Genomic DNA, 27,834 nt, shown 5'->3' with positions numbered 1-27,834 from the left:
ACACACACACACAGACACACACACACACATATATATATATATATATATATATATACACACATATATACATACATATACATATATATATATATATATATATATATATATATATATATACATACATACATACATACATACATACATATATATATATATATAAAAAATAGAATAAACGTTTTGGACCATTTACTGTTATTATGTTGACCATATTGCAGCCTTTTATTTTATTACTGGATTTATTTAAAATACAAAAAAATATGGCATCATAGAACAGTGTACCACAGAGGATTTAGTGATTTTTAACAGAATGAATTCCAAATAAACTTATCCCAACCAACTTATTTAATATATTGTATACGAATCAAAGTGTTTTGTTTGTTTCTTTGATCAGAAGATTTCTTCAGATAGCATTATAATCTTCAGACAGCATTATTATCTAATGCACGTGCAGCTCTTTCAGACAGATAAGACACAGAGTAACAGGAGTGATTGTCTCATAAAAAGATTTATTTTCTGCCTAAATGTACAAAGGCAAGTTACAGTATTGTATAAAAAAATGTAGCAATTTACACTTTACATGAGAGATCCCTAGGAAGAGAGAGCGGGACAGAGGCAGCGAGACAGTGAGGAAGGCAGGGAAAGAGAGAGAGAGCAATGGTGTACAAAGAGAAATGTATCCAAACACAGAAACGAAGAGGTGTAAACATCTTTCTTTCAAGTACCGATGACCGACACTGAGCCGCTGCTCTCTATGGGCGTGGGGTGGGTGGGGCTTAATTAGTGGGAGGGGTGATGGGAGGAGCCTAATAAGAACAGAAAATGAAAAGCAGAAAAGCAAATTCCCTCTTCTCTTCCCGCAAGGATCGCACAGGGCAGGCTATATTAGCACCGTCTGAGACAAATATAAACGAATGTTTGAACTGTTAAAACCGGCCGTTTCGTCTTTCTACGAGGAGAAACTCGAACTAGAAAAAAAACAACAGCAACAACAAAAGAAGAACCCTCAAAAAAATAAATTAAACCAATCAAGCGCTTTGTCCTCAACAATTATGAATCAAGTCACCAGACAGCACAGGTTTACTGGCTAAACGCGCAAAGACAGAACAACTAAAAGTGAGGTTATTACTATATATAAAAATTCTAACTCTCTCGTATTAGCGCGAGCCTTCTGACGCTGATCTGAGACCAGTGCTGCGATATCGCTTAGTTTAGGGTTTAGGGAGAGAAAGCTGGTCCTAAATCAGCATAAAAAGTGTGAAGTTTTCCATCTCCACAGAGAGGATAAAATAAAAACTCAGAGATCTGACCTACAACAACAAAAAAGGCCGCATGAGCATTAGTTAAAATCAGATTAGGGGTTTGTGGCGGCATTACAATAAATCTAAAGAGCAAAGAACCTGAACGTCTGCTGTTTTTGTTTTACTAGTCACCTCACGACGGAGATGAAAAACAAACTGTCATGTTTAACATGCTATAAACGAATTACGTTAAGTAATGCCTTCTTCCCTGTGCCATTCGATAATCAAGTTTGAATACAGCCGAGAGCAATGAACATGCCAGGATGATTTAAAAGGCTCAGACTTCAATAATGCTCTCCTGAGAGTTTCAGATTCACACAGTAAATGCATGATGATGAACTGGAAAAACTAGCTTCAGATAGCACCGGACTCGGGTTTGTCGCTTCCTTCACCCTTTCTGAAATGTGAGCGTGTCAACGCAGGGGATGTTGACTACAAATCCTGACTTTATTTCAGCAAACGCAAAAGATGTGCTTATAAACGGTTTCAAAGCAGAGTGGGACTGATTTGGCCTTGAAGAGGAGGGGTAGAAAAAGTAGTTAAAAAACAAAAACACTTCCAATATAAAGCCGTTATACCAGCTAAACGTTGATATCATGTCAACAATGGTAGAAAAAAAAGGCTAACAGACCAAAAAAAACAAACGGAAAAAAAAGAGAAAGATAGTAAGAAAATCCGATAGCATCCAACAACCTTTTTTAAAATAATTCCTTTGTACAATATATACAGAAAGCACATAGTGAGGGAGAAAAGGAAGGACGCCTGCTTGTGTCGCATTGCTCTTTGTTTGGATTAATGCTTTTACCGAGTGCTGGATTATACCATGCAGGGAACATTTTTCCAGGTCTTCCTTGTTTTGTGAGTCAGTGGAAGTCTAGGAGCTGGATGCCGGCTCTAAGCCTCTTTCGGGGTTATCTCACTTGGATCGCTCTAAGCCTTCAAGGTTTTGGACATGAGATTCGCGAGCAGCAAAGTATCCGTATGTGAAGGTTCAGTTCGTGACCAGACACACACAGTTCAGTAGAGTCTGGTAACTCCATTGGCAAACACGCACGTCGTGTCCCAAATGACTATCAAGAGCCTGGGAGAAGCAGATAGCTGTGTCCGTACATGATAACGGTCAACGCAGGCTGGGAAAAATCTGTAAATCCAGTCTGGAAGTCAAAGTTCCTGGCTTTTGGGACACTCCGTTCTCATGCTTCATCTTTCCCCTCCACGATCCGGATAATCCAAAACGTCAGAAGGCCCTGTTGAATCAACCAATGCGAAGCATTGCCCTCTCGCCCGTTCAAGAACAAAACAGTGCTAAGCTGATGGAGTGACTTTGGGCGAATTGTTCATCCATAAATGAAAAAGAAACACAACTATGAACAATGAAGACAGGGAAGTGCGTTAAGAAAATGCCTCTTGGACAAAGAAGTGTCTACTCTCAAGTATGTTGGCGATAGCTTCGCAATGGTGAACTTGAATTTACTGCTGAGTGAAGAAAACCAAGCCTTATCCACTTGCATAGTCCACAAATAGATTGCGTATGTAAATGTATGAAGATAAAGAGCAGCAACAAAGTTGCTGGAATCCTTCGGGGGGCCAAAAAAACCAACAACAACAACCTTGGTAATCCTCATGGCTCTAGAGCAGCAGTCCAAATCAGTAGCACTCCATGCTTTCAACACAATGTAGTGACTTCCAGAATGTCTTTGCATCCAGGTTCATTCAAGATTTCCCCAATTCCATAGGTCCATGTTTTTCAAACAGCGTGCGCATCATATGACGTCTCTGCAGACAAACTGTGTCTCCTCTCTCCTGAGTATGTAGCCAGCAGCACAGAGAGGGAGGCGTCCGGATGTGCGCTTCCCGAGGTGGAGTTCGGCGTGTACGTAGAAGCCTGGGCATCCACTTTCTCCTCTCCGACGGGAAGTCCGAGAAAAAGAACCGTAAAGAAATCGGGAACATCATTGAACTGATGTCATAAACTCCACATCACATCCTCATGTGAACCAGTCACATGTCTGCAGAAGAACACCCAGTCACTTCTATCTAGAATGGGAATGAGAATAAAATGTTATATATTTTTTCATTTCATACATGATAAGCAGTGTGTATGCTGTATTAAATGCAACTAAACAGCTATTGTAGTCAGTATGAAAAGGAATTTTTAATATCAGAAATAAGAGATTTTGACCACTAGAGGACAGCAAAGACTGTACAGCACTTAAAACTAGGGAGCCTAGGAGAATGAGTCAAGGATACAATAATTTAGGGCTGGATGATATGTGACCATGGACCAAAAAAAGTGTCATAAGGGTCCATTTTTTAAAATTGGGATTTATACATCAGCTGAAGGCTGAATAAATAAGCTTTCCATTGATGTATTGTTAGGATAGAACAATTTTTAAAAATCTGGAAACTGACTGTGTTTTTTCTAAATATTGAGAAAATCGCCTTTAAAGTTGTCCAAATTAAGTTCTAAGCAATGCATATTACTAATCAAAAATTAATTTTGATATACTTACGGTAGGAAATGTACTGTGATGTACAATGTACAATGATTTTTGGCATAAGAGAAAAATGTATAATTTTGACCCATACAATGTATTTTTGGGCTATTTCTACAAATACAGCCATGCTACTTAAGACTGGTTTTGTGGTCCAGGGTCACATACATCAATATTATTTTATTAGCAGTATAAAATTAACTTGCGCTTTGAATACTGTTACGATTTTAATATGCTTTTTATTGGCCGTTAAGTTTCTAAAGTCCACGGGAGTAGCCTAGTTTTACATCCAAGTCTTGTGCCACAGCTTGTGTGTGAGATAATAAAGACATATTTTAATAGCATCTCTGATTTAAACCTCAGCAGCAAAACCGAGCTGGGTGATTTCACTCATTTCTGCAGCTCAGTTCTTTCAAACTTCCCTGTTTAAAGAATAAACAACAATTGCTTGTAGATAAAGATGAAAAAACCAACTTACCATTCTCACCTCCGTGCTGGGGGGTAAAGTGAGGGGGCAGAGGCTTGTTGACTGGCAACAATGGCTGAAGAGGAGATACCTATGAGATGGAAAAACACCTTAAGTACATATCAGTGCATCTGAAAGACTTTCAAAACAAGGCTTCTGTGCTAAATCCCCTCAAGTCATCCTAGACTAAGCTATTTTATAGCTTACCTGTAGCATAGGACAAGTCATACTGTCCTGGGAGTAGTGGATAGCCTAGATGATGGTGGGAAGGCATGATCCTCTGAGAGGGCGATGATCTTGGACGTTCACCGTCTCTTTCCCTCTCACTCCCACTTCTGTCTCTTTCATGGTGTGCCTTTTCACCCACCGTGGGTGATTTACTCTTGTACTGGCTAGCGTGTTGATGCAGGATGTCCAGAGCTTTAGACTCGGACGCAGACTTGCCGCTTACCGTAGGACTGGCACGAGCCTTCTCACCCTCCTCTCCAGGTGGCATCTTATTGCCATACGGAGAAAAAGAGTACCCTGGCGACAGGTACGACCCTAGAAAAGGGGCAAAATTAATAGAGACCCTTTATATATATGTATCCTAGACAAAATTAAAGAAGGTGTACACAAAAGTTGTTAACTGCACAAAGGACTTACCAGGGTAGTTCTGCATCATGACAGTAGGCATCCCCCGGTATCCCGGATGGCTGGGGTCATAACCTTGGCCATAGGGGTATCCGTGCATGTAGGACATGTACGACTGATGCTGCGGCAGATGTGAGGAAAACTGCATATGTGCTCGAGGATCTTTGCTGACCCCTCTATGCTCCTCTAAGGCAGATGAAGTTCGTGGTTCGGCCCCTTCCTTGCTTTCCTCTTTGGAGGGAGTGTCTTTAGGACGCGGCCTTTCGTCTTTGCCTTTGCGGTCTCTCTCGCGGTCCCTATCCCTATCTCTGTCTCTTTCTCGCTCGCGATCCCGCTCTCGCTCTTCCTTCAACCTCTCCTCATCAATCTGTTTCTGAGCTTCGGGGTACTTGCTGGGATAAACGTAGGGCCACAGTCGAGAGTCTGGCTCCTGGGAGAGAAAGTGGAGTTTTAAATGCTCATTATTAAAGAAATCTCAAGATGAAAATGATTCTACAACTGTTTTGTAAAAAGCAAGAAAAGTAGAGTTTCATACCTGTCTGTACATGTACATTGCCTGCTCTATAGCCGATCTCCCAGACTCGAGGCCTGGTTTCTGCTCATCCTTTGCATGATGCCCAGCTTCACTTAGCTTCATTTTCAACCCCTCACCATGCTGGGTCTGTCCCTTGCTATCCTCCCCTTTGGGGATAATGACCGATTTGCCAGGCTCCGAGGGATCCTTGGGCTTGCCCTGTGGGGATGGTTTGCCCAAGTCTGAGAGACTTGGCGCTTTCGACAAGGTGGGAGGAACTGAAGCTTTCTGCTTCCATTCTTCTGGCTTCATGGATGCTTCCCTATCCTTCTGAGCAGACTCCGATTTCTTCTCTGCGGCACGATGCTGTTCAGCTGCTTGCCGTTGCCGGTCCTCACACTGCTGCCTGTAAGCTGGGTTTGTGTTCATCAGGTGGTTATGGTAGGCTTGATCTGGTGAATAGCCATAGGGAGGTACGTAAGCATACTGATTGTAATAGAGAGGCTGCATGAACATGCTAGAGCGCTGCTGAATGACCGAAGGCTGCTGCGGCTGCTGAGAGGATGCACCTATTTCTGGCTTTCGCTCTTCAGGTGGCTCTGATTTGCCCTTGTCATTCCCAGGTTCTGGTTCTTCCTCTTTTTTCACCTTCACTGCACCATCTTGCAATGATGTGACAGTGTTAGAAACCCCTGGACTGGGATTTGGGTTGACATAATTGGGTGAGTAGTATGTTTCATAACCTGGGTAATAAGAAGAGTCTTTGCTTGGTGGCTGGGATGGGAACAGGGATTTTTTGGCACCTTCCCGAACTGCCTGATCCTCGGACTTGACCTTTACACCCTCCACTTTGCCCTCTCCATCTTCTCCTGCATCAGAGATGTCCGAGTATGCTGGGCTGTTGGTCTTCACAGAAGAATTATCTGCCCCATTTTGGGTAACCACATGCAGTGGAGTGAGAGGTTGTGCCATCCCCCCGCTTTCTATCCGACTGGCCACACCTATAGAAGGACTGGGAGAATTGTCAGAGAAGCTGTAGATTTTGTCCGCTTCTGCTTTCATGCTGGCTAGCCGACTTTGATGTGGATCCGTGGATCCATTTAACAGCCCCTCGCTCTTGCTGCCTTGGTCTGAACTCTCAGAATATGGGCTCTTACCTTCTTCAGACTTCCCTCCTTTGCCAGGGGCTTTCGGACTGTCTCCTTCCTTACCACCTTCCTTCTTTTTCTTATCTTTCTTTTTCTTGTCCTTAGAGCTGCCCAAGGCTGGGTTCATCGAGGGATCTCCCATTACTGCAGGTTTGGGTTGAATGGTTTTTAGTTGGGGGCTCTTGCTAATGGACTGGACCACGGAGCCCATACTAGAGGAGGAGCCAGAATTGGGAGCAGGGAAGCCAGAGGTTGGCAAGGCGTACAACTGCTGTGGAGGTAAGGAAGGAACGAGGGGCCTTGCTGACTTCATTGCCTTCTGAGCGAGCTTGTCCACCTTGGCACCACTGCCAGACTTCTTAGCTTTGTCCAAACCTCTTTTATCATCAATGCCATCATTGCTCGTCTCATCTGTAAGACATGGGCCATCTTCACAGCCATCCATGGGCACACCAGAGTCATGCTCAGCCTCTGGCTTCTTCTTGCCAGGCTGCTTGGAGCTGAACTTTCCTGATGAAGGTGATGGACTCTGGGCATCAAATCCTCTGCCTTTAGGGGTGACTGACCTTGCAGGAGACGCACATCCCTTCTGAGAAATGGATGCACCGTTGCAACTGCCTGGTTCTGGGTGCAATGTGGAGTCCTCACCGTACTCACTATCGCCATCTATGTCCAGCTTGATGTCGTCATCATTGTGAGCACGAGCCTGGTGATACTTCAGGCCGTTGATGTGCTTGTACTTCTTGTTGCAGTTGGGATGGGGGCAGTCGATGAGCACCGGTGAGGTGCAGTTGCGATCCAAAGTGGGAGGCAAGGATTCAGCTTTGATGTTGGAGAGGGGAAGAACAGTATGAGGTATTCCACTGTTTGAATTGGTGCGCATACGTTTGCTACCCTTAGTGTCCTCTGAACTGGAATTGGGCTCCATGTCTGAGGCAGGTTTGTTCTTGCGTTTGTTAGCAGATGACGGACTAGCTTTTACATCCTCAGTGTTGCTGTTCGGCGGCGTGCGCCGCTCGGAGGAATTCTGACTGCCCCTTCGCCCTTTGCTGTTGGACGCGGCTCGAGTCTTGCTGTTGTTGCTGCCTTTGTTATCAGAAGAGTTGCTGTTCTCGTTGACTGGCGTGTTGCTATTGGGCCTCATTCTTTTACCCCGCCCACGGCCATTCCTCATTTCCAGGTCACTTGTGGGTGACTCACAGAACCTGAGGAAGCAGAATGAAAAAATTCAATTCTGTATGAAAAAGAACTTTTCCATTGACATTACATTTAGAATCATCAATCAAATAAATAAGCGCCGTCCATTTTCTGCCTAAACCTCTCGCAATTATCTGCAAACCTCAAAGGGTGCTAACAATGTTGCAGATATTCTCTCAGATGAGAGATGGCCTCTCTTCTAAATCAGCCTCTCCATTTGGATGCTATAAGTGCTTCTCCAGTGGGCCCTGGAGAGCCAGCAACGTGCTGTGCGTTTTTATCCTCTCGTTATCCCTGATCTCGACAGCAATGCTTGTTCTGATGAATTGCATGCAGTGCCACACTGCTGCAGGATTAAGCCAGGGTGACCTGGCTGCTGATTAGATGCAGTGTGATAACATCCTCCAACAGATAAAGCACAGACTCAGAGGCAAGATCAACCGGAGAGCTCAATCAAAGCACAGGCATTAAACCGTAGTAAAACAAAGCAGTTAAGGAAGCTACCTCTGGGGCCCCAGTCCTCAGAACAGAATTGAGATTTCCAAAGACCACAGAATGACAAGATGATATATATCATATCTGATATGTAATGTTAAGAGACGTTTAACAGGAGAAAAACTGTCTGTCAAACACGAATGTGCATTTTCAGCTGAAGAGTCTATGATAGTGCATCAAGTCACTGTGTACAGTTCTGCAAGTTGTCACTCCCCTTTAAATAACAGGACCTCAAGTTAACACCCAAATCACTCTCACTTCCAAATATTTGGGATGTCCATTTTAAGTGTCCGATCTATCAATGGAAGCTTCTGCAATGGTGATAGCATAAAGTAAAAAACAGGGGAATGATTTTTGCATTCATCTTTAATTGCTTTAACCTATTCCAGGGACTACATGTGACTCAAAGCAGCTCTGACTGGAAAGCAAACATACAGAAGAAATGCTCCTATACGAATGCACTGCATCATCTTCACCGACGCTCTCCCCAGGGGCTAATGCTGTGTTAGTAATGTTTGCCTGCAGCCTCCTGCAGCAAGCAGATAAAGTGCACCATGGAAATACAGCCTTTTCTGGAACATTACGATTAGAAATTACAAGCTACCTCCTGAGGCCGAGTCTCTTGAATGTACACAGCTTTATGTACAGCAAATTATTTGCACCATGCAGTGCTGCTATCTGACCTTGGGCAGGATACAGTATGAAAAAAAACACAGCTAAGTGTTGGAGTCTTGGATCCGCAAGGTCAAAAAGGAGCTTTAATACACCACTATTGCCTCAATCTTTGGGTCAGGCAAGAGGTTCATGGCATTAGGACCCAGTAGAATCATAACTGAAATGCTGGTCTGTGAGAGACCACTGGTGCTTTAGATCGATGCAAGGAGGAGAAAAGAAAAGGGGGGGCTGGGAGAAATCAATTCCTTCATGATGTTGCATTTCAAAAGGTGGGTCTCAGCAGGGGGGCATTTTGAGACATTACCCTGCAATGTTTCCTTCATTACTGCAATGGCAGCACACATAAGCCCAGAGGAGGTGAAGAGAGGGTCTATCAGGTGTAGTGGACAGAATGAATTCAAACAGATCTAATGTTTCAATAAAGTAACTTTACAAGGTATTCATTTGCAAAACTGTGTCACATTCTAATAGGGATTGGTTTCATAAACAGAACATTTGCATCTGTAAATTAGAATACATTTTCCCTACAAAATATAACAGCATAGGCTTACCGTGGGGGTGCCCAGTCATGTCGAGTGCAGTCTAAAAGCGTGCCCACATACGTCTTGTTCCTCCAGGTAACATTTACAACCAGCATACCTGCAGGAAAAAAAACAATAGGAAATAAGACTTTGACTCCTGAAACCACTGGCCATTCTTAAAAAGTGGTCCAAAGTCAGAATTGGAAACGTCTTAAAAAAAAGTGACCCTGGACCACAAAACCATTCTAAAGTAGCACGGGTATATTTGTAGCAATATCCAAAAATACATTGTATGGGTCAAAATTATAGATTTTTCTTTTATGCCAAAAAGGACATTGATAGATCATGTTCCATGAAGATATTTTGTAAATTTCCTACCATAAATATATCAAAACTTAATTTTTGATTAGTAATATGCATGCTAAGAACTTAATCTGGACATATTTAAATGTGATTTTCTCAATATTTAGATTTTATTTGCACCCTCAGATTCCAGATAATCAAACAGTTGTATCTTGACCAAATATTGTGCTATCATAACAAATCATACATCAATGAAAAGCTTATTTAAAATTTTGAAAAAATTAAAAAATTGACCCTTATGACTGGGTTTTGTGGTCCAGGGTCACAAATAAGTCTTTTTCCCAAAAAAAGTATATGTATGCAAATTGTATAATATCCAAGGTAAACATTTCTAGTAATTGTGCAGTTAATTCTCATTGTATTTTCAGAAAGTTTTGGAATATTTGTCCTCTCCACAAATTTGTCACTACCGAAATACAGTAATATATAATTTATTAGAAGGGTTATATTGACCTATTAAGATTTTGCTGACATCCACAATGTAAAAATATATTTCATGCTATTTTATTACCATTTTTTCAGAGGTAAATCAATAACGACTACATTTTAACAATATTTCAAGTGTAATTTATGAGATTTGTTGTATTTTCAATCCAATTTTTCTTTGTAAAAGGCAAAAAGGTGATCATACTGGATTTAAGGTTAAGGATTCACTGGTTTGAACCCAAAATTATTATAACATCTTAGCTGATAATTAAGTACACTTTATTTTTGACAAAACATCCCATGTTTCGGTAGTGACAGCAATGCTTTGGTAGTGGCCACACTACATTACAGAATTTTAGCTTGCATACTAAAACACTACAAAGACATACTAAAATAAAAAATTTTTTGCATAACTATACTAAAACATGCATTGTTTCAGTAGTGACATGGAAATGTGGGACACATCAAAAAGATACTTAAAATGTGTGTATGTATGTATACACACACACACACACATATATATATATATATATATATATATATATATATATATATATATAGTAGTCAACATTTGAAGCTAATTTAAGTTGTCCTAAAACAAGAACGGTTATTGTTTTGGTTTTAGGACAATTTTGATGAAAGGTAATATATATATTAAGTGTACTAATATTTTAAATATTATTGTGGTTTTCAATAGATAATAGAAGGATGTTAACATTACAGTAAACATCTAAGATTTGAATACTTAAATGCTTTTTTTGTTTGTAGGACAGCAGTTTGAACCAATTCTTTAGAATGGCCTAGTTAAAATTTGGGGATCTTAGATCCAGACTAGGTTTGGAAGCAATGCCATTGTGTACAATAAGCATTAGCTCTTGATCTACACAAGTGAGATTTGGCAAAGATGATAAATGAGTGCTTGTTGGCACAAGCATACCGTCGATTTTACATTCCTCAGCACAGATGTCCAAATCTAAAACACCTCCTGTATAAAAACAACAGGAACAGCAGGGTGCTCAAAAAGCATTAGTATGCAGAGGGAAGCAAAGGATAGAGAGAGGGAACACTGGTCAGATGTCCTCAATCTGACATTTCTGCAGTATGCAGAGACTCCATATATGTTTTGTGTTTGTTTTAGACTGGAATCAGTCCAAAAAGAATCATCCGCCATCTAGGGTTTCCAGATCTGTCAACTTCAATTTCTGCTTCCTGCAGGTTGCGTGCCATCTGCTTGACATTTAGCACAACAAAACCCAGACACTGAGATATAGAGTGCCAAAGGAACGACAGGAGATTAGCCTACACTGACTGAACGTCATTTGTTAACACCAGGTGGCAGCAGCTATCATTTTTTTAAGGATGGTACACACCTCTGCAACTCTCCAGCCGCCCACTATGCAATTCCACCGTGCGCACGCAACAATCAAGCAACTGACCTTCCCGAACGCCTCACAGAATTGATCTACGGTGCTTTTGAGGACGGTCTCCGCAACCTCTCATTGTGACTGACAAAGCACACAAGAGATATCTGTTTGATTTCGAGCGGCAAGGCGCTATTCGCAATGGGGCATCAATTGCCTGTTTCTAAAACAGCTTATCAAGAGGTGCCAGGCAATAAAAATTTCACACCGCAGTCGACTGCAAAGGGAGACAAAAACCCTCCATGTGTTTAGTTCTGCCTTTCACGCTGCGTTTCCTTGACAACTGGCAACGGCGAGCAGCCACTGCGACGGCGCTCATTCCATCTCAATGACACAAGTGGGGAAATTGAGCAGAATACTCGAATCATGTCTCCAAATGGGAAATGTCGATAATTGGCCTTTTGTACGAGGCTGAAAAAAAAAAATACCACTACATCTGCTAACAATTAGCATGACATCAGCTGTTGTTGGAATGGCAGTCGTTACCACTGAAACCGGACACAGGACCACCAGCGTAGCAAGGTGAATTACGAAGTTAACCAACCTGCCAATTCAGTGTCATTCTCTGAAATGTACAATATTATTTCTAATGGCACGCAGTGCAAGGACTATAAAAAGGAAGCTGTAATTGGAACCTGGTCTGATTCTTTCAGTTTCAGAGCCTCATTAAAACACACACAAACAATCCAGTACAGTACAGGCTGGGAAACAGGTGTGTACTCACTTCCAGAAATAATAAAGACTATTATGGCACAGGTGTGCCACACAGCCAAAGGGAAAAAACACTGGGATATGTGTGTGTGGAACTCGCATTCCCTGCCAGTGACCTCTACGTGTCAGCAAGTCTCTCGGCGAAACCCGAGCGCCAGTCGTCAGCTTTGAAGCCACATTTGCACCCTTGCACCGGAGACCTTTACTGCAGACTACTTTAGTTTTTATAAGCCAAGAGAGAGCGCAGCCACCCGCTCACACAATGTCTGCTGTGTAACTGCAGGTGTGGCTGCAAATTCTCCCGCATGGCTCGTATTTCTACAGTAGGTGCTTAATTGTGGAAATGGAAGCCCTGACCTGCTCAGACCGACGGCCTCCTAATGTTTACCAAACACAAACGGTCTTCCCAGCAAACGTAGAACATGTTAACGTTTGGTAATTTTTCTGGGAACCAAGTGTTTCAAGAAATTTCTCTCTAGGTTCATTCTGTATTTTGTAAACAAATGTTTTTATAATGTTGCTGGTTATTTTTGGCCATTCTAAGAATTGGTTGGAAACGACTTGGGAAAAAAAATGTCATTTTCTAAAAAAATTGCATGTATGCAAATTGGATAATATCCAAAGTATACATTTCTAGTAACTGTGCAGTTATATCTCATATTGTATTTTCAGAAAATATTGGAAGGTAATAATAATTTATTTAGAAGGGTTATATTTACCAGTTAATATTTTGTTTACATCTAGATCGTAAATATATATTTTTGTTACTTTATTACAATTTTTAAATTTTTAGCAATATTTCAAGTTTAATTTATGAGATTTGTTGTATTGTGAATCCAATTTTTCTTTGTTGAAGGCAAAAAGTTGATCATACTAATTTCAATGTTAAGAATTCATTAGTTTGAATATACATTGAACCAAACACTGTCAGAACATCTTTGTTGATAATTCAATATGCTTTATTTTTGACAAAACATCCCATGTTTTGGTAGTGACTGGACATTTTCAGTAGTGACAGTAATGCTTTGGTAGGAACCACATCACATTACACAATTTTAACTCACATATTAAAACATAATAAAATACAAAAAATTGCACTGTATGAAATTGTGTGAAACTGTATGAAAATTTTGTTTATTTCCCCCAAATATGAGGATTATGTGATCCCTTTTGTCACTACTGAAACAATGGTGACCGTTTCAGTAGTGACAATTCTATGGGATAACACCCAAAAAACAAATACGTCACTACCGCGCGTCACCAAACGTTTTGGTAGTGACTGTTTTGGTAGTGACAGTTCTATGGGATAACACCCAAAAAACAAAGATGTCACTACCGAAGCCTCAACAAATGTTTCGGTAGTGACAATTCTATGGGAAAACACCCAAAAAACAAATACGTCACTACCGCGCGTCACCAAACGTTTCGGAAGTGACTGTTTCGGTAGTGACAATTCTATGGGATAACATCCAAAAAACGAAGATGTCACTACCGAAACCTTTGGTGACACTTCGGTAGTGACATCTTTGCTTTTCGGTTGATAACAAAATGTCACTTTCCCTGAGCTTCTTGACTAAAACATACACTAAGATTTGAATACTTAAATGCTTGTTAAATACGTTTTTTGGTTATGGGACAGCAGTTTGCACCAATTCTGTAGAATGGCTCTTTTAGGTTTCATTTTTATAACCAACACTAAGGTGTCTAAGATGTGGCAGGAATGTTTCTAGTGACAACATGCTACACAAATGAAACACAATGCTTTAAAACAAACAAGAAATATGAAATGCCAGCCAACAATCCCTCACTTCACAGAGCTATGAACATTGCATAGTAAAAACCTCCCCACACCCCACGTCTTCATTCATCTGTAATTAGTCACAGATAACCTGTAAATCATCTTAGCGTTCTCACAGGTTTGGTCGCAGACAGATTAAGACAGCGCTCCTAATTGTGAAGATTAAGGCAAGCGAGGCGCTGAGAACTGGGGGTTGGAGGGCTGCTGGAACCGGCTACAAACAATGAGACATAAAACCCAACCTTGTTTCCATCTGCTCATGAAGCAGCCGTTTATTCACTCTCGAAAGCCGCCCAATCATTAACCAAGCTGTAACTCTCTCCCTCTCTCTGGGGAAGGGAGCCTCAGGCAGTTGGTTCCACTTATCTGGTGAATTCTTTCAACGTTACACATTTCCCTCCTCTCTATGCCAGTTAAGTCTTATGCAATCTGCAATTCTGCAAATGGTTATCTGCACGGATAACAACAAACTAGAATACATATCTTAATGCCACTTGGTTTGCTTAGCAGAGCGCTCGCTCCAAAGCACGCTCAGCTAAATCGGACACTTTGAGCTGATTCGACGTGACAGCCATCAGCATGTTAAAGTGCCATGTCATTGTTTGTTGATTTTGCAAGAGCTTGCCCAAACTTTCACTGTACGCCTCTTAACCCAGTGAAATTTCGAGGATGAATCATTACAAGATCACGGAAAACGTAATGGTGAACAAGCTGAAAGCACTTGCTTCATTGTGCTCGCCTTGGCTGTTTTTCCCAATAGCTGTTTTGCATACCTCTGTGCTGCTTAGCTGCCAAGAGAAGCAAATTGGTGTGCCAGACAAGTCCAAACTAAGACTGCAGGCTCATTTTTGGGGCTGAGAGAAGAGCTCGCTGTCTCAGCGAGTTAAGAAAAAGACACTAAAATGCCCTGAATGACTGACGCTAGTCAACTGAGGGCTCTTGTTTGTTTGTTTTCGCCTTTCTTTGAAGAGCAGGTAGCACTTATACATACATACAACCACAAGCTACACTACATGAAACTGACATGGGGAATTGATAGCGTAAAGACTGGATGCTGATGTCCAGAATAAAGGCCCTTTATACCACACCTAAAGAAACCCAAGATCAAATGGATGGAGGAAATACAAACAGTGAATTCAGAGTACTAAATTTGGGTTAGTCTAAAAGAGAACCTTGGCAGTGACTGGAAGAATGAAAGTCTGATCTCACCACCCTTCCATCCAAAGAGCGGTGCCCTTGTCATCTTATATCCCGTTTCCACTCAGCAATAAAGAGGTCATCACCATCGCTTTAGGCCCCTTGGTTCAACCTTCCCCCAACAGCCCCATCAAAGAGTATCCTATCGGCAACAAAGAACTGACAAGCCCAAAAGAGAAAAGGGGGGAGGCATAGGGGCCCTCACCGCCTGGGTCACCAGTCTAATTTCTCCCGCAAAGAGTTTCATTAATGGGCAAGCATGGTCCCCGTAATCTGCCTCTGTGTCCCGCTGGGTGCAGGGAGGCATTGACCCAGGTCCTCCTTTCCCATTCTCTTTTAACTCGTCATTCCCTGTAGCCCCTCTTTTCACCGGCCAAAGGTCAAATGGAGAGAAAGAGGGTGGAAAAGGGCAGCATTGTGAGCGGGAGAGACAAAGGCAGGCTAACAAGTCACTCGCGAGAGCTCAAGTTTGTGGAGAGTCTGCATTCAAAGATGTTTCAAAAGTTATTGTGTCTGGATTTGTAACCCAAAGGTTGTGAGTTCGAGTCTCAGGTCCGGCAGGGATTGTAGGTGTGAGGAGTGAATGTCCAGGTGAGACCCTTGAGCAAGGCACTGAACCTCCAACTGCTCCCCGGGTACCGCAGCATTGGCTGCCTACTGCTCTGGGTGTGTGTTTACTTCTATGGGTGAAACGCAGAGCACAAGTTCTGAGTATGGGACATCCTGATTAATTTGGATGTTTGACATCTGTTTTTGCACGAGACTAGTGCAGGAACAATCAGTCATGTTAAAAAGAACTAAAAATAGCATTGGTTGTGATCCTTTGACATGCTTGCTCGGGTGGCTGCCTCTACTGATTATCTGGGTCACATGACCCGAGGTGAGCAGGTCTCCTGAGAGAGGAGAAGGGAGGGGACATGAAGGGGCCCTTCTTTTATATCCACACCAGTGATTTAGCACAGCTGAGTAACTTGTGCTCAGCAGAGGGGTGAGAACATTCCCTTCCCCCCAGACATCCATCCTCGGCACTTCTTCCCGGTGGACACTGAAGGGTTGCCAGGTGGCAATTATAAACCCTTGAGTAAAATGGGAGGATGGTATCCTGAGGGAGAGAAAGGTACCCAAACTTGCCATTCAAACCTGGAAAATAAACAGTGAATTCATGTTCCCAGTCGATATCTGTCCATATGCTTTCGTATTACAGAACTGAACTCTGACGAAATGCTGAGGTTGTTTTTAGTTAGCATGTCTTTGTCAGTTTCGGATTTTCAGCTTGCGAAAGCCAGAGGAGAAATGCGAGCGAGAATGAGCTGCATCTGGTCATTGTTGTCCAATATTGACAGCCTGCCGAGCGCTGACAGGAACTGAGAAAGCTAGCTGGATCCCCGCTGCGAAATGTAAGAGCTGTTAGACGAGGAGGAGAAAGACTTTGATGGAAGATCTGAGGGAAAAAGGAAGAGACGAAAAGGGAAGTGTGGAACAAAACCAAAAGCAGAACGAGGCCGAGTTGAGGCTTGACCACAAGCTGAGAGAGAAAAAGACGGGTGAGATCTGGCATTCCGTATGCACTTGGCTCGGCAAGGTCCGTCTGACTGACAGAGAAAAGAAAGAGACAAGAGAGACTAAGAAAAGGAATGAATACCACACTCTCCAGGGCAAACATGACAGCCCAACAGGGCTCTTTGTGCGTTTTCCAGACCGGCTTGCCTGAGCCGACATCCACATGTCAAGTGTCTGTCTTCATTACATTCCTTCGGAAAAGGGGACAATAGCCACGACACTAGACTTCTGCTCTGGATTTGGACAACTTCTCCGTGTTTATGACAGACACGCCGGTTGGAGAGGTGGAAATGTGCCACCAGCTTTTAGACCACTCCAAGGACCTCCTCACAGCAAAGTAAACAACCTCTAATTGTTTGGAAAGGTCTGGCGGTTCTCCAGAACAAAGTTTGTCTTATCTCCTTCACCATTTTCCTTTCAAGACCTGCTACACAACTCTGGAAGAGTCAAAGGGTTTGTGGTCAAGGCTTATTTGAACTCCAGAACATCATGCTTTGAAGACGCTTAACACAGGACTGTTTATGGCCGACTCCCAGTAGAAAGAAAAAACTTGCTTGGAGATATTGGCACAAAAGGACAGAAAGGACTCAGTATGCGTGTAGAGGTTTGCCACCCGGACTCAGGAATCGAAACAACTCGGGCCTGGCAAACGCTCCCGTAGTTTTGCCAAAGCCAAGCTAGCGTCGTGCCAACTCACCACAGGGATGTTTTTCTGGCAAGGAACTCCAGGAGCCATAAAGCACTGGAAGATTTCAGGCTGACATTTGAGAGTGTCAGCAGGTGGGGTCGACAAGAGACGAGACTCCTGGCGCAGAAACGCATGTTGCTACGCCGCTCTGGCAAAATGTCACTTTCCCTGAGCTTCTTGCTTCCTCGCCCAGTCTCCGTGAACCTCCCGTTAGCCGCTCTGGTTTTGATAAGCTGTCACGGGCTGATGGAGGAGCCAGGTCAGGGGCACTTCCATCTCCTCATGCTGACAGCCCAGGAGGAGGCTGATCTTTGATCTGCACGGTTCTCTTTAAATACCGCCGCCCCAAAGGTCAGTATTTGGTAGTCAAATTACAATGCAAAGAGGCTGTTTAGCCTTTAGGTGCAAATGAACATGACTTTAGTTAAAGAGAATGCAACGTTTTGGATGAGAATCACATGCATATGCAGAATAATTCATGCACCAGTGATGCAGAAAAACTAGCCAGCTGTGCAAGTAAACTTCTATTAGCTGGCGTGATTTATTCTGATTGCTAACACCTACAACTGCAAGACCTGTCAGTTTTAATTGTGAAACATTTACCACAAAAGCCATTACTGATCCTTTTTAAATGAGTTATTAGGGCCTGGGCACTGATAGTGTGAAGATGCTCAGTTTCTTCTTCCCCAAAATGATAGCATTTTTGAAGGCCTAAACATGCTTGAAATCTCATGAAACTTTGCACACACACCAGAAGTGGTAAAAATGTACAAAATTTCAGAATTGGGTGTGGCAAAATAGCTCAATAGCGCCATCTATAATATTTCAACAAAGTGCCCATAGAGCTGTTTCACATACATGTATGAAATTCAGTATACACATGTAACACGAACTCCAAACCCAACAGGAAGTCTGTTATTTTAAATTTTCTCAGCAAGTGCCGTTTTTTCCATTTTCAGGCGTTGTTTTTAAACAAACTCCTCCTTCAGATTTAAACAGATCAACACCAAATTTGGTCAGTCTAATCTAAAGCCCTCTGTGACATTAAATTAGAGTTTTCGCTGAAGGGCGTGTCCGTGGAGGCCTGACAAACTTCGATGTTTCGCCACGACACAGGAAGTTGCTATAATTCAGGCATACAATGTCCAATCTGCACCAAAATTCATATGTTTGATAAGAGTCCTGTCCTGAACACGTGCCCATGCCCATATTCAGTTATAGCCATAGTCATAGCGCCACCTGCTGGCAAAAGGAAACATGTTTTACGCAGTAACAAACTCCTCTTATGATCTTAAGATTTAATGACATCAACATTATATTTGGACAGTCTACTCTAAAGGCCTTTGCAATGTTAAATTGCGAAGATCTTGAGTTTTCGTTAAAGGGGCATGTCCGTAACGGCCTGACAAAGTTCAATGTTTCGCCATGGAAAAGAAAGTATAACTCAGCCATACAATGTCCGATCTGCCCCAAACTTCACATGTTTCATAAAAGTCCTGGCTTGAAGACATCTAAAAGCCAATATTCAGTTATAATCATAGCGCCACCTGCTGGCAAAAGGATGTCATGTTTTACACTAACTTAAACATACCATGTTCAATCTGCCCCAAACTTCACGTTTGATAAAAGTCCTGGCCAATATGCCAATATTCAGGTATAGTCATAGCGCCACCAGGTGTAACACATATAAATGACTTTGTTATATTCTTTCTATATTTACCATGTTAAATGCATATTGCAGTGTTTGCTGTTTTCCTAAAGCCACAGTGTGGCTTGCAACTTTAATTAAAATGGTAATTCACAACCCACTTGCATTAAAAATAAAAAAAAGAATGCAACCTAAATTATACCAGTTTAGGAATTGCAGCATGTTTGTTTAGTCAAATGCATTTAACGCCATACTAGTTTTATTTAAGCCACAGTAGATCAGATGGAACAGAAGTCCATCCATTACCCATGTCTCCAAAGAGCTCAGAAAGCCTCCGGGCATCCAAACAGAGACGTCTCTAACAACTCCGCAGCCTCCAACTGCAAGACATGCTGGTCTGGCTGTTATTGCTCATTCCTGTGACCCTCTCTGGAGGCGCTTCCAGACTTTCCTCTGGCTTATTTTCTGCATTTGTCAAATGGAGGCCGCTGTGCCACGAGACCTCAGCACTGAATCATCAGCACTGGAGGTAAAGCGAGACGGATGGAGATACGAAGAGAACGGGGAAGACAGGAAGCATTTGATGTGGTGTGAACTAGCACAATTTCTGTGCACTAATGGAGCTAATGGAACGAGTAGGCGAAGGTGAAAGTACGAGCTGTGCGGCGCCTTATGACCTTGCCTGAAATTGTCAGTCGCAGTGATTCTGCATTATCGCAACAAAGAGGAAACACGGCCGGGTGTTCAAATAACAGACATCAGCCAAATAGCAGAGCAAGACTTGCTCGTGTTACAACATACAGCACCATTACCCTGCAAAAACGGGAGCTCTATTGTCAGGTTAATTTGCCTATAAATGCCCGCTAGTCTATAAAAAAAATAAAACTCGCCTGAGGGGAGGGTTTGACAGCAAGCAAATAACACACACGGAAAACTTCAGAGGACTGAGGAAGAAAAACCAAGAGAGGTTAAGCTTTATCAGATGGACAAACTGACAAGCTGCGACGTCTGGATTTTGTTTGTTTACAGCACATACACACAAATGGCTACAGCGAGTCAGTCCTGATGCGTAGATCTAAACACACTGGCACCGGTCCTAGATGCAAAGCATCAGTTTTATGGGGAAAAAAAAGCATTGCGTAATGAGGCAAACAGCAGCGTTTCTGTCAATCACCTGCTACAGCTCGAAGCCAAGCTGGAATTAGTGTCCAGGAAGCTAAACAAGCAAATATAAGTGCGTTCTCCCTAGTGTGCACTTCACTAGATTGGTAACAAGCACAGGCTTGATTATTTATACATGCGCAACATCCTGCAAGCAACTTTTTTGGGGAAACCATGTATTAAACATCCTTGATGGCTCACAAAAATAAGCGAATCACAGAATCAGCCAATCAGAAAACTAGCCAACTGTAAATGTTTTAGAGGGCAGGGCTTCAGTGAATGTGATTTGATTTGTTTATTGTGGTGGAAGACAGCAAAAAGTATTATAGATATACTAGTTTTTATTCATATTTTGAATTAGATTTAAATGTTATATTCCAAATTATTATAGTTAGCTATATATATATATATATATATATATATATATATATATATATTTATATGGTAACTGGCATTAAATGAAAAATGTAAAAAAAATTTCTGTAAAAAAAATTATCATTTTCATTTAGTAAAGTACAGCTCTGTGTTCATTGTTTTTCATTATATTTATATTCAGGGTTATTATAGTTAACTACAACCGTTTAAAAAATGTTACTTGACAAATGTTAACTGGAATAAAATAAAATATTTAAAACTCTAAAATAACTAAAACTGAAAAATGAATTAAAAATATATAGACAAAAAATAATAATAAAATTGACAAACAATGAAATTGCTAAAACTACTAAAATTGTTATGAAACAAAATATAAAAAACTAATTCAAATTATTAATTAAAAAAACTGCAATAGTATCTCAGTGATACAAAAACTGTTTAAATTATTTTTTTCATTTTAATATTAGTATTTGAGTACTTTTACCATTTGTGTTTTTTGGGAACTGTCTGAAAATGTTTACACACACACACACACACACACACACATACATACATACATACATACATACATACATACATACATATATATATATATATATATATATATATATATATATATATATATATATATATATATATATATATATATATATATATATATATATATATATATTAATGAGTGTTTATTTTAAATGAAAACGGTTTTAGTTTTAGTTGATGATAATAAATAAATAAATAAAATTCGAACTATAAATTTTATATTATTTATAAAAAATATAAAAGTACAGTACTCTAATACTACTGAAGCTGTTTAAAACTGTTTATATATATATATATATATATATATATATATATATATATATATATTTTTTTTTTTTTTTCCTGTAATTTTTAGCTAAATATTAGTAATTTTATTGTTAGTTTTTTGGCAACTAGCTGAAATATAATTTTTGTTATTTTATTTTATTTTATTTTAAATAATTTGAAATAATAATAATATTTTAGTTTTAGTTAAAGATAAGAGCAGCTCTTTGTTCATTGTTTTGTTCATTATTTTTATACTCAGGGTTATTATAATTAACTAAAACCTTTTTTTTAAAAAAAATGTCATTTGACAAATGTTAACTGGCAAAAAATTTAATATTTAAAAACGTTTTATTTTTATTTTTTATTTTCATTCAGTTTAACTTCACAAACTAAAATAAGTAAAACTGAAAGAAAACGGAATTAAAAATATATAGACCAAAAAATTGTCAAAAACAACAAAATTACTAAAACTTTAAAATTATAATGAGCCAGCCAAAAAAACTAATTCAAACTATTAATAAAAAAATATAATAGTACCGCACTGATAAAACACTTTTATTCTTCATTTCAATTACAGTAAAAATTGTAGTAATTTAATCATTAGTTATTTTTTTTTTAAAAAAAATTATTTTTCTAAATCAAATTTTCACTAGTGTTTATTTTATTCTTAAATCATGAAAATGTTAAATAAAACCATTTAAAAAAGCTACTTGACAAATTTTAAGTGGATGAATGAAATATTGAAAAACGTTTTTGTATTTCTCATTTTCATTTAGTTTAACTTAACGTCCTAAAATAAAACAACAAAATTACTAAAATTTAATTATAATAAAAATGAAAATTATATATAAAAAATAAGCTAATTCACACTATTAATAAAAAAATATAATGATATCTCAGTGATACTAAAACTGTTTAAAACAGAGCAGCTCATGATCCAGTGTTTTCAGGGTCTCACGAGCAGCTTGGTTTCGCATCTCTGCATCTGTTCTGAGTTTCGGATGCTTATGTGCATTCGAAAACGCAACATGTCCCATCCGTCTTCCCAAAAACACTTATAAACTATCTGTTATTAACAAGAGTGAAACTCTAAAGGCACCCTGCAGACTTCTATAGTCAAAATATTTTTTACCAAACTGTGCAGCCCTACAAACAAGCATACAAAACCTGAAGCAGATCACGTATTGTAGAAAACTAGCAATTAGATTTTCCCCCAAAATCGAGCAGCCCTAGTCTTCACTTTAAACAGTAAATATAACAGCGATTGAGTGTTTAACAGACATCCATCTGGCCCTTACCGTCCTCAGTTTCCTGCCAGACGATGCCCTCCAGGTTGACGCTGGTGCCAGGTTCACAGGGACCCAGACATTCGGGCTCGGTGGCCAAAGCCACGTCGGAGGTGTTGACGGCCACGGAGCGCGTGCGGACCATGATCTGCTCACACGAGGAGGAGATGTCGCTGTTGCCGACAGGAGCGAGGAGGTGGAGCGGTGGTGGTGCCGGCGTGGAGACCGGGACTCCATCTGTGGGACATTTCAGAAATGATTCTGTTAGCGTGTGACGATTACATCATAATAGGACCAAATCAAAACACTGTTCGTTAAAACTGCAAGAGGAATCACACCTGTAGGACGATTTAAAAGCATTCAATTACTACTGTACTTTAACCATTTTAATAAATATATAAATAACATTATAAATACATTATGAACATATTATACATACATTAATATATAACTAAGCCACACATATTATTATTATTATTATTATTATTATTATTTAATTATAAAAATTCTCCAGTTATAGGTAAATTTTTATAAAGTATAATAATAATAATAAAAATAAAAATAATAATAACAACCTATAATAAATATAAACTATATTATTTTATTTATATAATATCAATATCAAATTAATTATATAAATAACATTATTATTATTAGTAGTAGCAGTAGTAATATAAAATTCTTCAGTTATTGTCAAATTAACGCAAAAAAACTAAAATATTACCATTAATAATAATAATAATAATAATAATAAAAATAATAACAACAACAACAACACCACAATAATATTTAATATTATTAATGTAAGTGAAAGTTAATATAAGTGAAAATTATTATTGCACTATATACATGAATACATAAAAATATAAATATTACTACTACTACTACTACTACTATAATAATAACCTAGAATATTTTTTACTTGTAATAAATTTATTAAAAACATCATATATATTTTTATTACATAAATGTATTTTATTATATAATTTTTTAATTATATACATAACATTAAACTGATGCAAAAAACAGTAGATACATGAATGCAAAAAATATAAATATTAATATTAGCATTAATAATAATAATAATAATAATAATAGTAGCCAAGCATAAATATATTTTTACTTGTATGTATAAAATTTTATTATATAAATAACATTATTATTATTACTACTACTATTGTTATGAGTAGTCATAGTAGTTGTAGTAAATTTAAATAAAAAATATATATTACTATTAATAATAAGTAATAATAATAATCATATAGTAAATATTAATATAATAATTGTAAATACAATTCTTTAATGACTGTTGATACAATTCATTATTGCACATAAAAATGTTAGTAGTAGTTGTAGTAATATCAAATTCACAAAAAACATATTAGTATTTAATTATTAATTATACTATATAATAATAATAATAATAATAATAACAATAATAATAATAATATTTAATACAATTATTAACAACATTCATTGTTATTGCACATAATTAAAATAAACAAAAACATAAATAACGACATTACTACTATGATTAATAGTAATAATAATATTAATTATGAATAATAATAATAATAATAATAATATTTAATATTAATATAATAATAAATTCTTTAGAGATTGTTAATATAATTCATTATTATTGCACATAATGTTATACATTAAAAAAAGAAACAAAAATATAAATAAATTACTACTACTATTAATAATGATAATAACAATAACAATAATAAAAGACTACTGATCTGAACGACCTACATTTGATTCAAGTGTAATAATTTGATTCATGGTAAGATGTGAACGAGGTTATCATTATTAAAGCTCATCATTCATTAACATTCATTTCAAATAAGTTGGCGAGGACAAACACAGTGGCTGTAAACAGACAGCTATGAAAGCATAAGCCGACATGAGGCTCAACGTCAAACCACTACGTTCAATTATAGCAATTATCAGACTGGCGAGGGTGAAGTGTGTGAACACAGTACAGAGCCTGGGATTATTTAACCTTAATGCCAAGAACCATTAGCGCTCCCTGTGATTATTACTCATGGCCAACGATGCTTTAATGCTTAAGGTTCATAATAAGCTGCCGCAGCTGTTCCTCCCGACCCGTCCCCACCGCGACCAGTCCATTTCACAAATTCAGCACTCCACACATGAGCCCGTTTGATAATCTAATTATGGGCTTTTGTTGAATTGAATTAAAGCTTTTCGGTGAGTGACAAAGAATTAAAAGCAGAGATAAATGTGCCAATTTCATTTAAAATGAACTTTAACTACTGCAAAGTAATTAGTCTATTTCTCTGTCGACATGCATCCTTCTGCTCTCGAGTTTGAGATAAATGGGTTCGGCTGACAACACTGACCAAACAACTGCTTTATATCAATCATGCAGCACAATCAGACTATTTAAGAACAACCACTGAATTAAACTCAAGTTTCTGATTATACAAGAGAACGTCACTGCAAATCAAAGTCAATTTCTGAGATCTGATTCTCCACCAAAAATACATTGAATTGCTTTTAGGATCATGCTGTTTCATAACTATAAAATATGCATAACAAAACAGCAAAAATCTGTACAAGTGGAAGATAAATAGAAAGCGGAAAGACAAGATGTGGCTGGTTGTTAATGAGAGACGACTGAAACAGCATAAACATTTGTTCCTATTGTGACTCACCGCTTGTTCACCAAAGGCAATCAGCAGAAGAGGCCTGTAATTGATAAAGCAGCTGGCGTTTGCAATGCCGAGGTCGCACATTCGATTCCCAGGGAACGCATGAACTGATAAAATGAAGCCAACGCAAGTTGCTTTGGATAAAAGCGCCAGCCAAATGCTACAAGCTTTTGTTAAAAAATTTGAACAAACAGCTTTAACGCTATTTTTATTCGCCTCTACATTCTTAAACATAAAGGGCCCAAAAGAGAATAAAGTCGTAGCAATATAAAAATAAAGTCAAAACATTTTGAGAACAAATTCAAAAATTAGGAGAATAAAGCTGAAAGTCTGAAATACGAGAATAAAGTTAAATGTCAAAATGATGTGAATAAAGTCTAAATACTCTGAGAATAAAGTTAAAATTATGAGAATAAAGGTCAAAATCAGAATTACTAAAATAAAGTCGAAATATTTTGGAATAGTCAAAATTACGAGAATAAAATTGAAAATCAAAATTACTAAAATAAAGTCGAAATATAATGGGATAAAATAAAAATTACAAGAATAAAGTTGAAAATCAAAATGACTAAAAGTCGAAATATTTTAGGAAGTGTCAAAATTACGAGAAAAAAGTGGAAAATCAAAATTACTAAAATAAAGAAGAATTATTTTGAGATATTTTACGAAAATAAAGTAGACTATTTTTATATTTTACGAGAATAAAGTGGAAAGTCAAAATTATGAGAATAAAGCTGAAAATCAAAATTACTAAAATAAAGTTGAAATATAATGGGATAAAGTCAAAATTACGAGAATAAAGTGTAAAATCAAAATTACTAAAATAAAGTTGAAATATAATGGGATAAAGTCAAAATTACAAGAATAAAGTTGAAAATCAAAATGACTAAAATAAAGTTGAAATATTTTGGGATAAAGTCAAAATTACGAGAATAAAGTGGAAAGTCAAAATTACGAGAATAAAGTTGAAAATTAAAGTTACAAAAAAAGTCGAAATATTTTGGGATAAAGTCAAAATTACGACAATAAAGTGGAAAGTTCAAATCATGAGAATAAAGTCTAAATACTTTGAGAATAAAGTCAAAATTACAAGAATAAAGTTGAAAATCAAAATTACTAAAAGTCGAAATATTTTGGGAAGTGTCAAAATTATGAGAATAAAGTGGAAAATCAAAATTACTAAAATAAAGAAGAAATATTTTGAGATATTTTACGAGAATAAAGTGGAATATTTTTATATTTTACGAGAATAAAGTGGAGTGTCAAAATTATGAGAATAAAGCTGAAAATCAAAATTACTAAAATGAAGTCGAAATATAATGGGATAAAGTCAAAATTACGAGAATAAAGTGGGAAATCAAAATTACTAAAAGAAGAATTATTTTGAGATTTTACGAGAATAAAGTGGAATATTTTTATATTTTACGAGAATAAAGTGGAAAGTCAAAATTATGAGAATAAAGTTGAAAAACAAAATTACTAAAATAAAGTCGAAATATAATGGGATAAAGTCAAAATTACAAGAATAAAGTTGAAAATTAAAGTTACAAAAAAAATCTAAATATTTTGAGATAAAGTAAAAATTACGACAATAAAGTGGAAAGTTCAAATCATGAGAATAAAGTCTAAATACTTTGAGAATAATGTCAAAATTACGAGAATAAAGATGAAAATCAAAATTACTAAAATAAAGTCAAAATATTTTGGGAATAGTCAAAATTATGAGAATAAAGTTGAAAATCAAAATTACTAAAATAAAGTCAAAATACTTTAAGAATAAAGCAAAAATTACAAGAATAAAAGTTGAAAATCTAAATTACTAGAATAAAGTCGAAATACTTTGGGAATAAAGTCAAACTTACAAATTTAAAGTTGAAAGTCACAATTACGAGAATAAAGTCAAAATGTTTTCGGGATAAGACAAAATTACAAGAATAAAGTGTAAAGTCAAAATTATGAGAATAAAGTTGAAAATCAAAATTACTAAAATAAAGCAGAAATATTTTGGGAATAAAGTCAAAATTACAAATATAAAGTTGAAAGTCAATTACGAGAATATAGTCAAAATATTTTGGGGAACAAAGTCAAAGTTATAAGAATAAAGTGGAAAGTCAAAATTATGAGAATAAAGTCTAAATATTTTGAGAATAAAGTCAAAATTACAAGAATAAAGTTGAAAGTCAAAATTATGAATATAAAGTTGAAATATTTTGGGAATAAAGTCAAAATTACAAGAATAAAGTCAATTTTTTTACCAACTAAATAAAATA

General features: G+C 37.9%; 1 protein-coding gene across 1 annotated transcript in view; it reads right to left on the bottom strand.

The window, feature by feature from the left end:
• Window positions 1–486: 486 nt before the first annotated feature.
• Window positions 487–27,834, bottom strand: part of znf609a (zinc finger protein 609a) — a 27,907-nt gene continuing 559 nt past the window's right edge. The window contains exons 2-8 of the mRNA XM_051099392.1: window positions 22,896–23,120; window positions 9,473–9,560; window positions 5,428–7,759; window positions 4,905–5,322; window positions 4,467–4,802; window positions 4,272–4,350; window positions 487–3,335 (exon numbers count right to left, since the gene is read on the bottom strand). Coding sequence (XP_050955349.1) covers window positions 4,277–4,350; window positions 4,467–4,802; window positions 4,905–5,322; window positions 5,428–7,759; window positions 9,473–9,560; window positions 22,896–23,120 — 3,473 coding nt within the window. The 3' untranslated portion in view covers window positions 487–3,335; window positions 4,272–4,276. The remainder of the gene's footprint in view (window positions 3,336–4,271; window positions 4,351–4,466; window positions 4,803–4,904; window positions 5,323–5,427; window positions 7,760–9,472; window positions 9,561–22,895; window positions 23,121–27,834) is intronic.

The sequence above is a fragment of the Labeo rohita genome, chromosome 25 (assembly GCF_022985175.1).
Source record: "Labeo rohita strain BAU-BD-2019 chromosome 25, IGBB_LRoh.1.0, whole genome shotgun sequence".
NCBI classification, from domain to species: Eukaryota; Metazoa; Chordata; class Actinopteri; order Cypriniformes; family Cyprinidae; genus Labeo; species Labeo rohita.
This window is presented reverse-complemented; position numbering and strand designations above follow the sequence as displayed.